Genomic DNA, 14,214 nt, shown 5'->3' on the forward strand with positions numbered 1-14,214 from the left:
CGATAAAAGTGGTATTTAAATAATTGAAGATTTTTTTTTTTTTTTTTGTAGATTCGTTTAACAAAAGTTTAACTGTAAGAGAAAACATACTCACTGGAATATATTCGAAATTTAAATAATCACTAAGTTACTACAAGCAATCATGCGGTACATCAAACCATTAACTCAAATAAGTACATCTCAAAACCCATCTAATAATTTCACACGTACCCAATCAGTTTAGTTACGGTCTTCCTATAAATATACCGATACTGCGACTTGGCTTCGTTGAAATGCACTTTTTATGTCCCTTGAAAGCAGTTAATAAGTTTCCAAGAACCGCAGGTAAAGCGGTGTGTGAAGGCATCTTAAGGTAGCTATCACACTGTCAAGCGACAGCGAAATTATATTAAAATATTTTAAATTGACTTATCACTATTTTATTGCTTGTTGGTAAAATAAGATTCAAAAGACAAAAACGGTTAATTATTCATTTGTTTTAATTACATAACTAAAAATCGGTACACCAAATTGTATTTTTTATGTCCTTTTTTAATGTTAATGTATTAATTATCTACAGAAAACTACATTCCACCTTTTCAGCTTACAATATAACTAGTTTTCGTGTTAAAATAAGTTTAAATACTTTAGTTAGTAGGTGTCAATCTCTTCGCTCTCTACGGTGCAATCTCTCACAATTAATATTGAAGTCAAGTTCATTGAACGACGCTGTTTTTTGGGACCGTGCGGAATTTCACATTATGTCGCAACAGCCCTTTTGAACGTTAATTCATTGACGAAAAAACATAATTATGTCTATTATTCCGTTAATAGTTTTGTTACCAAATGTCTCGCACTACGTATTTTATCGCGGTAAATGATTTACATTACCGTTTTGTTGACTTAAAAACAGTTGAAAAGAGTACAAAAATTGTAATTGTTTTTATTTTCTAATAAATTTTATTCATGATTCATATTAAGTCATATTAAGTCTTCGAAATGTCTACGAATACTGACGTATAGTTACCTCTGTAGACTGTGCACCTCTGTCTACTTCTTGAGGGATAAAGGCGTGATATGTGTGTATGGTATGAATCTGGTATTTATTATTGATATATTATATGTATACATTATACTTTTATGGAACAATATTTATGTATGTTTATTTGAGACTACATTTTGATGCATCGGCTTTGTGATTTTTGCACCACTCCAAAAAAAGCGAGAGAATGCCCACGACATTAAGTGTTTCTATATACATTTGTATATGAATGTGCATAAATAATACGCTTAATCTCCATCGAAATCGATATGAAAGATATAAAAAACTTTTTAACAATCGGTTACAAAGTTCAACCGTCGCATGATACGTATCTACAATACAACTAACTGTTAGAACACGACCTAATCACGCTAGAGTGCGGGGAAAGCGGTTGCATTAGTCAGTTTACTTGACAAAACTACATTAACCAAATGTTAAGGCGGTGTCCCCAATGAAACGGCGCGGCGCGCTGGTCGTATGTTTAGAAGCTATCGAAATTTGTCATACGTATAGAAACAAAAAAATCTACAATATGTTATTACTACTACTATTGAATTGTAAATATATTTTGTATAATATACTTTGAGATTGTTTTTTTATTGCCTTGAATGACGAGACGAGCTTGCCGTTCGCCTGATGGTAAGCGACACGACCGCCCATAAACAGCAGAAACATCATCGAACACCTTGAATTACAAAGTATTGTTTGCTTGGCAGCAAAAATAGACATTGCGATGGTACCTACCCAGGCGGACTCTCACATATGCTAGACCTACCACCAGTAATGATTAAAAGCATTTAGATATTACAATGTTGCGTCTCTACGATCTGTTCTTTTTATTTGTTTAAGCCAGCGTGTTATTTTAATCGTAGTTTCGAAACAAATTATAATGATACATTATTCTGAATATTCTTTCCAATATCTATCATTAATTTTATCAGCATGTGTATAATATTCTAATTCTACTACTAGACGTTCATTTGTTACAAATAAAAAATGTTATACGTAATAACAAACATCCTGACAACTGTGCAACTGAATAACGCTTTGTATGGAAGTAGCTAACTCAAGATGCCACTCAAGCAAACTGTTCCGGCATAATGCTATAACTGGACGGGAGCCCAGCGCCGTTCGAATTACGTCTGTTGCGGTAATTGCTTTATTGCTGACATCTGTTTTGCACTTTTTTACTCGTGAGACTGTCAGATTTTACGAGAGATGTCACCTGACTTAATGCGCCATATTATTCCAATTCCTTGTGATTGGCTGTTGAGGCTATCGTATTTATGACAATTCTGCTAATTTCTAGTTTAAAGAGGTAAAAACACACGTGCTATAAAAATGTCTTTGGCCGGGTGAATATATCATATTGTCAAAAATGTTGAACATAATATGACTTTTTTTTCTAAGCTTTTCTTAATTATTATAAGGCTTATATATGTGAGAATAGTTACTTAAGACCTAAATGTTTTTATGTTTACGTTGTTGTTTAGTTAGACATCGTATTGAATTATCTAAACATAAAAACGGAATTTAATTTGAATTCGAACGTATTTACAACGTTTGTAAAATGTGTTCCAATCTTAGATAAAAGAACAATTGCATTATAAAAAAATACGCTATTATTCTTTTTGAAAATCCCACATATTAAATACCAGAGAAAGTGATAATACGGCAGAAATAATAGTTTATTTAACAGGTTATTTAATCGAGGGGAATTTTGTATACCATAGAGTGGTCAAAAAAAATTCGAAGAATTAATTCGGATTAGCTTGTAATAGTTTATTTAACTGTAAAAGAAGCAATCCAGGAGAATTTTGCATACCAATACCAAGAGAGTGGTCAATAAAAAATCGAAGGTATAGCTCACCAACCCATATTAGATGAACGTGGCTGATAGAAACGTCTTTAGTTATGTATCCCAGACCTTTATTTGGCGGAAAAACACCTCTTTAAAAGAGCTAACGTTTTCAGACCAGCATACGAAATCAGGCCATCATTAACTCTGCACTTTACTTTACTTTACTACTTTACTTTTGAAGATAGAACGTTTTTTTTATGTTTTTTTTTATTGCTTCGAATGACGAGACGAGCTTTCCGTTCGCCTGATGGTAAGCGATACGACCGCCCATAAACAGTAGAAACACCATCCAACACCTTGAATTACAAAGTATTGTTCGGTATTCCACTGCGCTCGCCATCCTGAGACATGAGATGTTAAGTCTTATTATACCCAGTCGGCGTATAACCCACGCACATAATTAAACATGACCTTTGAAACGTTATGCAAACGTGCATTTCACAGTAAATTGAATTCATAAGCTAATTACTTCGTTATCAATACACTTTGCCTGGAAACAATGTACAATTTCTATTAAAAGGTAATTGTCTAAATCATCTGAAATGGACTATGGGCACACATGTATGTACACATACCTATGTTGGACTTTTGTGAGACAGTGGCTCATCTCGGACATGTCATTCCATGCATACAATACAAATTTATCGATTGCTCCTAAGTAAACTATCGTATATGGAAAAATTGCGCCATTCACATTTCAACATTTCGTTATCTAGGTACTGTTTTCTACCAAACCCATTTAATTCAAAAGAAGACGAAAAAAGACTTCATTGTCGATCATTTACTAACTTTTTTTTAATGGAATTTGGTAGAAAACAGTGCGCAACATAACGAAACAGAAAAAAGGGAATATCGCTATTTTTTCAAATACGATAGTTTACTTAGGAACGATCGTTATATCTATCTCGTAACTATCGTTTTTAAAACTTAACCATGCTGACAATTATTCCAGAAACTCATTTGCCCTTTTCTGGAAACGATAAAAAAGTTACATCGCCATTTTTATGTTATGTGTATTTTTTTTGTACGTGCACGTGCGTGGCCCCACTGCATCTGATGGTAAGTGGAGTGGGGTCCAATAGAATGTCGACTGACGAGAGATGATTACCCCTCAGCAGTCGACTCAAATATGCCGACCTGAAACCAGATATACAAACACTGATCCCGGAACGCGACACACTTGCTTGCGTCACTATGGCGGGTTTTAACACCGTGTGTACGGTGGTCGCTACCCGGGAAGATATGAAATATCCTACCAGCAATGTGTTGGATCATAAACAATTCTATCACGGATTTTGTTGTTCACCGAGTCTCCCACGTAACGTGGTGTCATGCACTTGATAGAATAATTGTTCCACTCAACAATTGTAGGACAGTTACACATTAACTTGGTATAATTATGTGGGCTTTGAAGTTTTATCATGAAACATATTTACTCCACCATCCAATAGCGTATTAGTCTAGGACTTTTAATCAAATAGGCAATAGACATAATTTTTTGTAAGAATGTAGGTCTACAAATTCTTATTGATCTAACAGTAAGTATGGAATCTTTGAGGGAAAAACATGCATCTAATCCCCATTAGACAATTTATATTTTATAGATTTTCGATAAAAATAGATCTAATTCGATGATTATTTCATTTAAATAAAACACTAGGACTACTACTAGTCATAAGCCGAATTTATTACTTACAACGATGAAAACATCGTATTCTCTCCCAACTATCTCCAACAAGACAGAGCAACAGCTATTCCCAAGCAATATTGACTGCGGAGTACCCGTAAAGTGAGCTATATAAGAGCTAAAACGCTCTACCATTACCGCAATAAAAGTAGTCGATCTACATAATAGATGATTTCCGCGTACTCGGAACAATATAATGTCATTCATTCATTCGGTCGGCGTCTTAGTGCAACCGAGTAGTGACGTGCCTGTTCGATAGGTTATTTACTCGATTTTCTTCTATAATATTATAGTAGTAAGATTCAATTTTACAAACATAAGTGTGTAATATACCAGACAAGGGCTGTGCTGCCAGGCTAAGATTTTAAATTTTAAACTTCCAAAATTATTTTAAATTTAGATACTTATATAATTTTAATTTTAGTGATGTAGTCCGAGGAAATCAGGTACAGGAACATGATGGATTCAGGCCGCTTAGGACAGGTCCGTCTGGAAATCTTTAGGGGGCCTGTCTTTAGTAGTGGACTTTATGTGGCTGATGATGATAAGGTAGCCTAAGTGGTATCTAGATAGGCATAAGTATAATTTATCTAGATGTTTCCTGCCAAAATGCAAACATAGTCATATACCGTTTAAAGGAAATTCATTGCTAATGAAATTACGTGGCATTGTGAGATGTGACGTCTCAGTGCCAACCGCAGAGCACTGCTACGTAGTGATTTGTGATTCCAACTGCTATACAACGTTGCGTCTCTAGTTATATTTGACAACAGTTTAATTATAGACAAAATATGATTTAAGCAAAACAGTAGTGGAGTGGGCCATATATACTATCATAAGTGATGTAATTTGGGGGATCATTGATGTCACTATCACGAAACAACTCGACTAAATATATAGCCTATAACCATCACACAATAAGTATGAATCTAAAGATACCTCAGTATTCAAAGTCGACCCATTAGGTGCAACGCTAGTGTAGCAGAAAATGGATAGGTACTTACATTGGGTCTTAAAATCACCATTTTATTTATTTATATATTTTTACAATACTCTGGTAGTTACTTTTTTTCATTTAGTTTTAATGTGTCTCGTCTTGGTGAGTAAAAGCCACCTTCATCTTCTAAATCATTACCCTTCCTCATTTCCTCGTAGTCGGGTAAAAAAACTTGTGAAATGTCAGTTTACTAAATACACTACGCACCGTTGACAAAAAATATGATAAATCATGTAAACCTTTGAAATATGTGGGGATTTCAATTACTAAACTTACCTACCTCACTTGTGTTATTCTGGAAACTAAGTCGACACTACTCCGCAACGTGTCTTACATAGTAATCAAGGTAGACCAGGGATCGCCAACCTTTAATGGTTAACGTGCCATTATTTAAAAAAAAATGGTATCTAACGTGCCATCGAGGACCGTTTTTATCTATCCGATTACCCCTTTTTAACGTTTTTCTGACCCAACTATGTTTTTGTTTGGTATATTCTGGTTCCCGAATTATTTTGTCACGTGCCACCACTGGCACGCGTGCCATTGGTTTGCCACTTCTGAAGTAGACCATATGTCGTAAGCGAATGTAAATTAGTTCTTGATGTGGCGCTTTTACGCCGTTTATTAGACGTAAATGTAATACCAAGTTGAGATAACATAATACCAATGGTTTCACAAGACAGATTTTTATTATTTAGTTTTCGCGTCTTGAAGTCTGATATGCGCTTGCGCATTGAAGTAGGCTGTAGAACCCAATCATATGAGCAATGACTTCATATAGCAGTTAAAATAACTGCTATAGCCACCATGCTTAGGCCACCACGCTGGCCTATTGCGGATTGGTAGACTTCACACACCCTCGAAATTCCTATATACAGGTTACGTCAGGATGTTTTCCTTCACCGTAATTCACAAATACACATATATTTTTTTTTTTGAAAAGTCAGAGGTTTGTGCCTTTGGGTTTTGAACCTGCGGACATTCGTCTCGGCAGTCCGTTCCACACTATCGCCGCTATTAATAATTAAAAGTATATATTTCCTTCACTGGCTGTAAGAAAACGAGTTGATGATACGATATCCAGGCAAAATAAAGTGCTCTTTCATATCTAAATGTGTAAATATAATAATTCTCTGTAATCTGAATCCGCGTGTGTCAATACAATAATCGCAACATGAATATCTATGGGTCTAACGAACATCGCCTGGAAGCCATTTTTATACAGGAACGGTAGTGATCCCACTGTATCTGGTGAAGTAGGATCCAGATAGCGTTGACTGACAAGTGATGATTATCCCTTGCCAGTGGACACAATTATGCCGGCCTGGTTAAAGCCGGATATACAGACTGATTTCTGAACATGACACACGTCACTATGGCGGGTTTTACATTTGTGTATGGTGGTCGGTAACCGCGCGTATGCAAATATACCAGCAAAGTTAATTTGAAAATTGTTGATAGAAAACTCCACTAAGCATTTAGCTAGTAAAATAAATAACTCAACTTGTGACATCGCTATTACGTCCTTTACAACCCGCGGCTAGATATAGCAGTTATTGGATAATAACAATGGAAGTTGCGGAGGTGGGTTCAGTGAGTTTAAAAGTGCATTATTTAGCTAATACAGACCATGATCTCACTGGGAAGTGGTTATAAAACCCGTGTAGATAAGATTAATAAAACTGATCTACCTTATGTGTAAGAAGTGGTAGAATATGTTGTAGAAGAATTGTAATTGATTTCTTATGTTTACGCGAATGTTAGACATTGCCTGACTTGAAGATACTGCGAGCTCATGCGACGTAGATCGGACCTTCAAAACATAAAACAATTTAAAATTTTGTGTAATTGTAAAACATAGGTAGATGTAACTTAGTCCTCGGACGAACTCACCTCATTACCCCAGGGTATGGTCCCAGGACCATGAAGGCTGCAGTCATCGAAACCTGGGAAGAAAATAATAATATCAAATAATGCTATAAAATTCGTAAAATACGATATTTTAATGTTTAGCATTCGCGTAACATAAGAAATCACCACTCCATTGACTTTGTATATTTTTTTATGTGAAATATTGATGAACTTACTTGTGGTAGGTGTCTCATATGTAAGAGTCAGTCTGGGCAGGTAGCACCGCAGTGTCTATTTCTGCAACCAAGTAACAGTGTGAAGTCACTGTTGTGTTCCGGTTTAAAGGACATTGTTGCCAGTGTTACTATTGGACATAATAAGACTTTACATCTCGTCTCAGGATGGCGAGCGCAGTTAAATACCAAACAATATTTTGTAATTCAAGGTGTTTCATGGTGTTTCTTCTGTTTATGGGCAGTCATATCGCTCACCATCAGGCGAACAGCAAGCTCGTCGCGTCATTCAAAGCAATGAAAAAAGAACAGTAGATAAAGAGCATATTCCTACATCACGTGTCAGTGTTCATAACATGTAAACGCTTGTACATGACCACAACCGCAAGATAAAAGGCAAATAATTGTTATAGCCGCAAGAAATTACTTAAGTAGAAAATTATTACTAAAATATTTTTATGAAAAAAGCACCATAAAAACCAGAGTATAAGCGGATTTCTGATCTTACATAATTTTCCGTGAAAATATGTACAGTTTATTTGCCGACTTCAAAAAAGGAGGCTGTCAATTTGACGTTTATTTTTTATTTAATATTTGTTACCTCACAACACATGCATTTATTACCTGATATGGAAAAATATTTTTTTTATTTAATATATTTGCAGATTGGTAACATCGAATTTATTTCATAATCAATTCAGAAATCTAGTTTTAATGATCTCCTATAAAGTAAACAAAATTGAATCGAATATCAGAATTGATGCCAAACCGAATAAATACATTTTAAATTGACTCTCACTTTAAAGCACAAAGTATAACTTAGATATAGTAAGAAACTATATTATTTACTGAATTTCAGTAAAATACATGACCTTTTTAAAATAAATCATGATACTCAATTTAACTCAGCTCAAAATAACTTATTGGTACAATTATCAGCAGCAGAAGTCGCGTAACAAAAGCTAGTTAAGTAAAACAGCGCAAAGATAAAATATTAAGCAGATACAACTCGGTATCAGACTAATAATGTACTATCTTATCGTACAACACAATTATCGCATTCAAATCAAATATGCGTTTCCAATATACATAAGTATATTAACAAGTTAACAGTATGTATTCACATTTAGTATATAGTGTCAGAAAATAATACCACATTAATTCACGTGCGTTTGTGTCGCGTGTTAGAACAAAATAACCGAACAGATGGTGAGAACTTAATTTTTATTTCTATATAAATGTACTACACATATCGCTAGAAAGTATAGAAATAATATAATTTAAAATCCGTCCAAAACGCGCCAAGTGAATTTGGTAACATTAGTTTTTCAATTTACATCCCTCGTTTTCAAACTCTCTCGTTTTAGAGTGAGAAACAATTTGTTACTGGAACAATAGTGATAGAAAGTTTTACTTCAAATATGAGCGCGTAAATTGTGTTTTATAACTGGTAAAAGGACAATTTTGTTAGTATAATTTTGGACATTTTGTAAAGAGTTCAATTGTTTAACTTAAACTCAAGGCAGATAGCCTTCGCAAACCTAGCAAATCATAGATTTCAATTCACACTAAAAACAGGAATGATCCAAAAGAAAATACGAGAACAATAATACTACCTATATATTACGATAATTTATGAATAATTATCAATACGTATGAAGTAAATGCATCGTGTTGTCGTCATTTTGGCTTTATATTCGATGGAATAACATACAAGAAATCTAATTGACCGAGATTCTTGACTTGCATTTGTTGATAGCCATGATGCATGCTCTACATTTCCACTTCGTTTACTTATGCAATCTGGTATTTGCTGAAGCATTATATGACATTTTGGTGACGCTGCAAACAAACTTTACTTGTCATACGAGGTGGCATTTATTTGCTTCTGTAGACATTTATGAAAGTATTGTTTGGTCTAAATAAAGTGTCATTTCAATAATGCAAACTATCTAGTATTCTTTGTCTTGTAACCATATTCATCATCATGGTTTCAAATCTTTGAATTGAAACTCTCGGTGATTTCAAGGCTCAAAGTTCTCTTAGGACATTCAGCTACGGATAAGGCTCTGGCAACCGATCGATCCACATTTAGCCAACGTTGATTGTGGTTTATACATAGTATCACGTCTCTATCCCGTAGGAGTAAGCAGAGATAGTCTCTGCTGAATCGTGCAAAGTGGTAATCCATAGGGATCGATTCTGGCATATTTCTCTCGCTTCTTCCACCTTCATCAATCTTTTCATGCATTCCCGCCGGTTCAGGGAACTTTAACCTGGTGTTTAATAAGAACTTCAGATATCTGACATTCGAAGGTTCGGTGCGTTCGACCCCTACCGGCTGTTTCATCCACATTCGCCTTATAAATCCTTTTTTGTCATTCTCCTATCATCCATCCTCTCCAAATGCCCAGACCATCTTAGAGACCACCTTAGGTTATACATGCACATAAAAATTTGGCGCGGCATTTCAACAACAAGATTCTCATCTTTAGATAATAGAAAAGGCTCTACATTGTAGAAAATAGCCGAAACACTTGAAATATCTCGGTCTGTGGCACTAAATAATTATATAGAAGGCGCATTACTTCAACTAACTACTAACAATTCTTATATTTTTCCAGAAATTTCTGACAAAAATATTAACCGTGCTGGCCGCGGTGGCGATATCGTCGAGCAGCGTGGTGAGGTCCTCAGATGGCAACTTCGAGCTACTAATCCTGCACAACAATGACATGCACGCGAGGTTCGAGCAGACTTCACAACACAGCGGGTCCTGCACCAAGGCTGACAGAGAGGCGAAGAAATGCTACGGAGGATTCGCGAGGGTTGCCCATGTGTGAGTAGTTATGAATTCTAGAGTACAGGACTAGCTTGTTGCTATAGAGCCAAATTTAAACTTACGTAGGTTTATATAGGTACGGTTATAGACGGTATTAATCCGTGTAGTAGTTTGGCTTTTATCTAGAGGTATTTTCAAATTTGCCAAAAAATGTAATTTAGTGAAAATAAGAATAGAGAATAGAAAATTATAAACGCCAAACTTCTAACCCTCATTCTAATGACATATCTAATAGCTAAATCCAATATTATCCGTATATTAATACACCCTCTTGCGGTTCTAACTCGTGACGATCGATTTACCTAAATGAAATTCTTTTAAACATTTACAGAGTAAAAGAAGCGAGAGCAGCGGCAAAGTCTGGTGCGGGACCACCGGTTTTGTACCTCAATGCTGGTGACACGTACACTGGTACTGCTTGGTTCACGATATACAAATGGAGAATAGCTGCGGAGTTCATCAACGCTTTGCAACCCGACGCTGTTGTAAGTAGTAGAACATATTAATTCACGAGCGTTTTTGTGACGTCTTTAGAGCGCTTTTTGCTCCGTGACACGCTTATTCACGTTGACTTCTTGGACGTGATGCCGACGTTTATGTGAAATTGTTGTCTGTTTGTACTGTCTTGTGTTATTGTATATGTAAAATGCAGTGAAACGTATTTACGTCATTTATGTGTGCAACGTTTAGCATGTTTAGTTGGTTAATGTTTGTGCTGTTATATTTATTATGAAAGTGAGTTTAAAAAGAATTATTTTTTCATGCTGGGGCCACACAAAAAGTGATTGTAGTCAAGACTGGCACAATAATTTGCTAGTAACATTTTAAATTTAATATATAGCAGTATAATTACGCCATATTTATTCCCATGAACGTTAACATTAACCTTTAGTGTGGCCCGAGCGTGACAATGCAATTTAAATTCAAACACACATAACACATGACATCTTTTATTGCGTTGGAATACTTTTCTAAACCAAACTATTTAATAAGTAAAGCAGTGTGCGCCATCTACTGCACAATTTTGATTTGTCTAACCCACTCTGTGCGATACACGAAAACAGAATGTGAAATTATCCGATCGCAGTCGCGCGCCATCTATTGGACATTGGTAGTACTAGAATATTACCTTTCTTGCTAGTGCCAAGAATAATCGTACCACGTAATAATAAGCGTACACCTAGAAGATAAGCAAAAGAAACACATATTTTCGTTATTACATTAATGGCATCCCAAGAGCGGACGAAACGGAAAGGCGATGCGACGCAGATGAGACGTGGACAATTTTTAATATATTATAGGTCATTTCACTCACGAAGACGCGCGCCAGAATTTTGAGCGAGGATTGCGGGAAGTCGCGAGGTAACGGGATTGATCCAAGCCTCTATGCTGTCCATCGTAGTGTGCGAATGTACTCATGTTACTTACGTACACTGTAAGCGATCAGGGAAAGTAGTTGGGCGCGTCTAAATGGATGAAATTATCTATCGTTAATACAGAATATATCACAAAGAACGTCGCATCATCGCGCGCCAAACAAGTCGGCTCTACGTGACGTATTCTATATTAAACTAGTAGGTGTATTACAATGGTTCAGGGTTGCGTCGCCGACCCGCCCCGTCCGCTGCTTGGCGAAATCATTATAATAATCATTCATGGAAGAAAAAAGACACACCCAAATTACATGGCACAAAATGTATCCGTAGTATATCTGAGTATCGGTCTTGACAAAGCATTTATAATTACACTACGTACTTTATTTATTACAATAACTTTGTAAAAAAGTAAGTCAATTTACATTTTATATTTATATACTAACACTACAAAAGGATTTTCATTTCAACTAACTCTATCATTGCTATTGTTCGTAAGTTTTATGTTTTGTTGCTTTTGGTGCGGGATTTTTTTTTTTGTAGATTTTACTTAATACTCATGTTAAGCTTTGATATTAAAGAAGTTATAGTAGCTTACTCCAATCAATTCTGATAATTGTTTCATTAAACAATGTACCTAACTGATTTTAAACCAACTGATACAGTTATATCTTTAACACCCAATATTGACAATGAATCTCTTTGAGCTAACTGTAGAGTTCAGCTAAACTAACCATTTTAACTCTTAAACCCATGCTTGCTATACTAACACACTAATATTCTCTTCCAGTCTCTCGGAAACCAAGATTTGCAAATTGGATCGGATGATGTTCCACAATACCTTAACGATATACAAAGTAAAATACTGGCCAGCAACGTCATCTTGAAAAACCAAAATGTGGATAAATCAATAATCATGGATATTAATGGAGTTAAAGTGGGAATTGTCGGTTACCTTACACCTGATGCGAGTATGTTAGACAGTTCTGGAGATATTGAGTATATTGACGAAGTTCTAGCTCTTAAAGAAGAAGTATCTAATTTACAGAAGTTCGATGTTAATATTATTATTGCCTTAGGACATTCCACTCTCAATAAAGCTAAAGAAATTGCAGCAGATGTTGATGGTATAGATCTAATTATAAATGGTTACAAGAACAAATTCTCATGGAATCGTAATGACATAGAAACAGATTTACAAAAGGAGATTACTGTCACTCAACCATCTGGTAAACAAGTGCCAATTGTACCTTCAACTGCATACAGCAAATATCTCGGAAAGATTTTGATTAAATTCGACACCGCTGGTGAAATTGTTGATCATGATGCCAATGCAATTCTGCTCGACTCAGCGATACCTGAAGATAACGAAGCTGTACAAATTAAAACCAGATACTTTGCGGAAATGTTGACAAGATCCAACGAAGTGATCGGGAACACAGCGGTGGTACTTGATGGCGAGACCTGTAAGACTGAAGAATGTAATTTAGGCAATTTGATTGCTGACTCTATGATGTATTATAACGCCCTAAGATTTGTAGGCGAGGATCCATGGACAGATGCACCAATTGCTATTATTCATGGAGGTGCTATTAAAGCATCTATTGCACCAACAAACCGACCAGCGGCGGTAACAAGAGGAAATTTATTAACCGCTCTCCCTCTAGAAAGTAACGTAGTAGCTATTACCGTGAACGGTACAATTTTAAATCAAGTACTCGAACATTCCGTTAGTGACTACAACTTGGAAAACTCGTCAGGGCGTTTCCTCCAATTTTCTGGTATTCGTGTAGAATACGATTTGTCCCGTGATCCTGGTTCGAGAGTAGTAAACGCAGTTGTTCGTTGTGGAAGATGTACGGTACCGCAATTTTTCGTCATAGATGATTGGAGATCATACAAAATACTCATGCCAGTGGCTATCGCAAACGGAGAATTTGGATACACCATGTTTGGAGGTTTACCCAGAGAAAATAATGACTACGATGAAGTTACTTGTACAGCGGAATTTATCCGTTTAAGGAGTCCAGTATACCCTGAAATAGCTAGTCGCATAATACTCAACAATATACCAGTTGCACCGGAACCTGATGCACCTGGATCTGCCGAGTCATTGTCTGCCTCTATATTACTCATTGCGATCATAAATATGTTGTTGTTTTAAATAACAGGACATTATTGTATTTATTTTTTTGCACATAATTATGAATAATAAAATCAATACCACAATTTTTTTGTCTTATTTGCTATTTAATGTAACACATTTTAAGAATAAACAAATCAAAATATTTAAAAATCATCAAACTGAACATTTAAGTGAAATAAGCTTTAATATAATATTCAATTATT

At 35.6% G+C, this 14,214-nt stretch overlaps 1 protein-coding gene across 1 annotated transcript in view; it reads left to right on the forward strand.

Annotated features, from left to right (window-relative positions):
- Positions 1-14,214, forward strand: part of LOC115446696 — a 46,006-nt gene that overhangs the window by 24,178 nt on the left and 7,614 nt on the right. The window contains exons 2-4 of the mRNA XM_030173472.2: positions 10,275-10,489; positions 10,824-10,977; positions 12,656-13,939. Of these exons, the coding sequence (XP_030029332.2) occupies positions 10,275-10,489; positions 10,824-10,977; positions 12,656-13,939 (1,653 nt within the window). The remainder of the gene's footprint in view (positions 1-10,274; positions 10,490-10,823; positions 10,978-12,655; positions 13,940-14,214) is intronic.

Source organism: Manduca sexta, chromosome 10 (assembly GCF_014839805.1).
Source record: "Manduca sexta isolate Smith_Timp_Sample1 chromosome 10, JHU_Msex_v1.0, whole genome shotgun sequence".
Classification (NCBI taxonomy): domain Eukaryota; kingdom Metazoa; phylum Arthropoda; class Insecta; order Lepidoptera; family Sphingidae; genus Manduca; species Manduca sexta.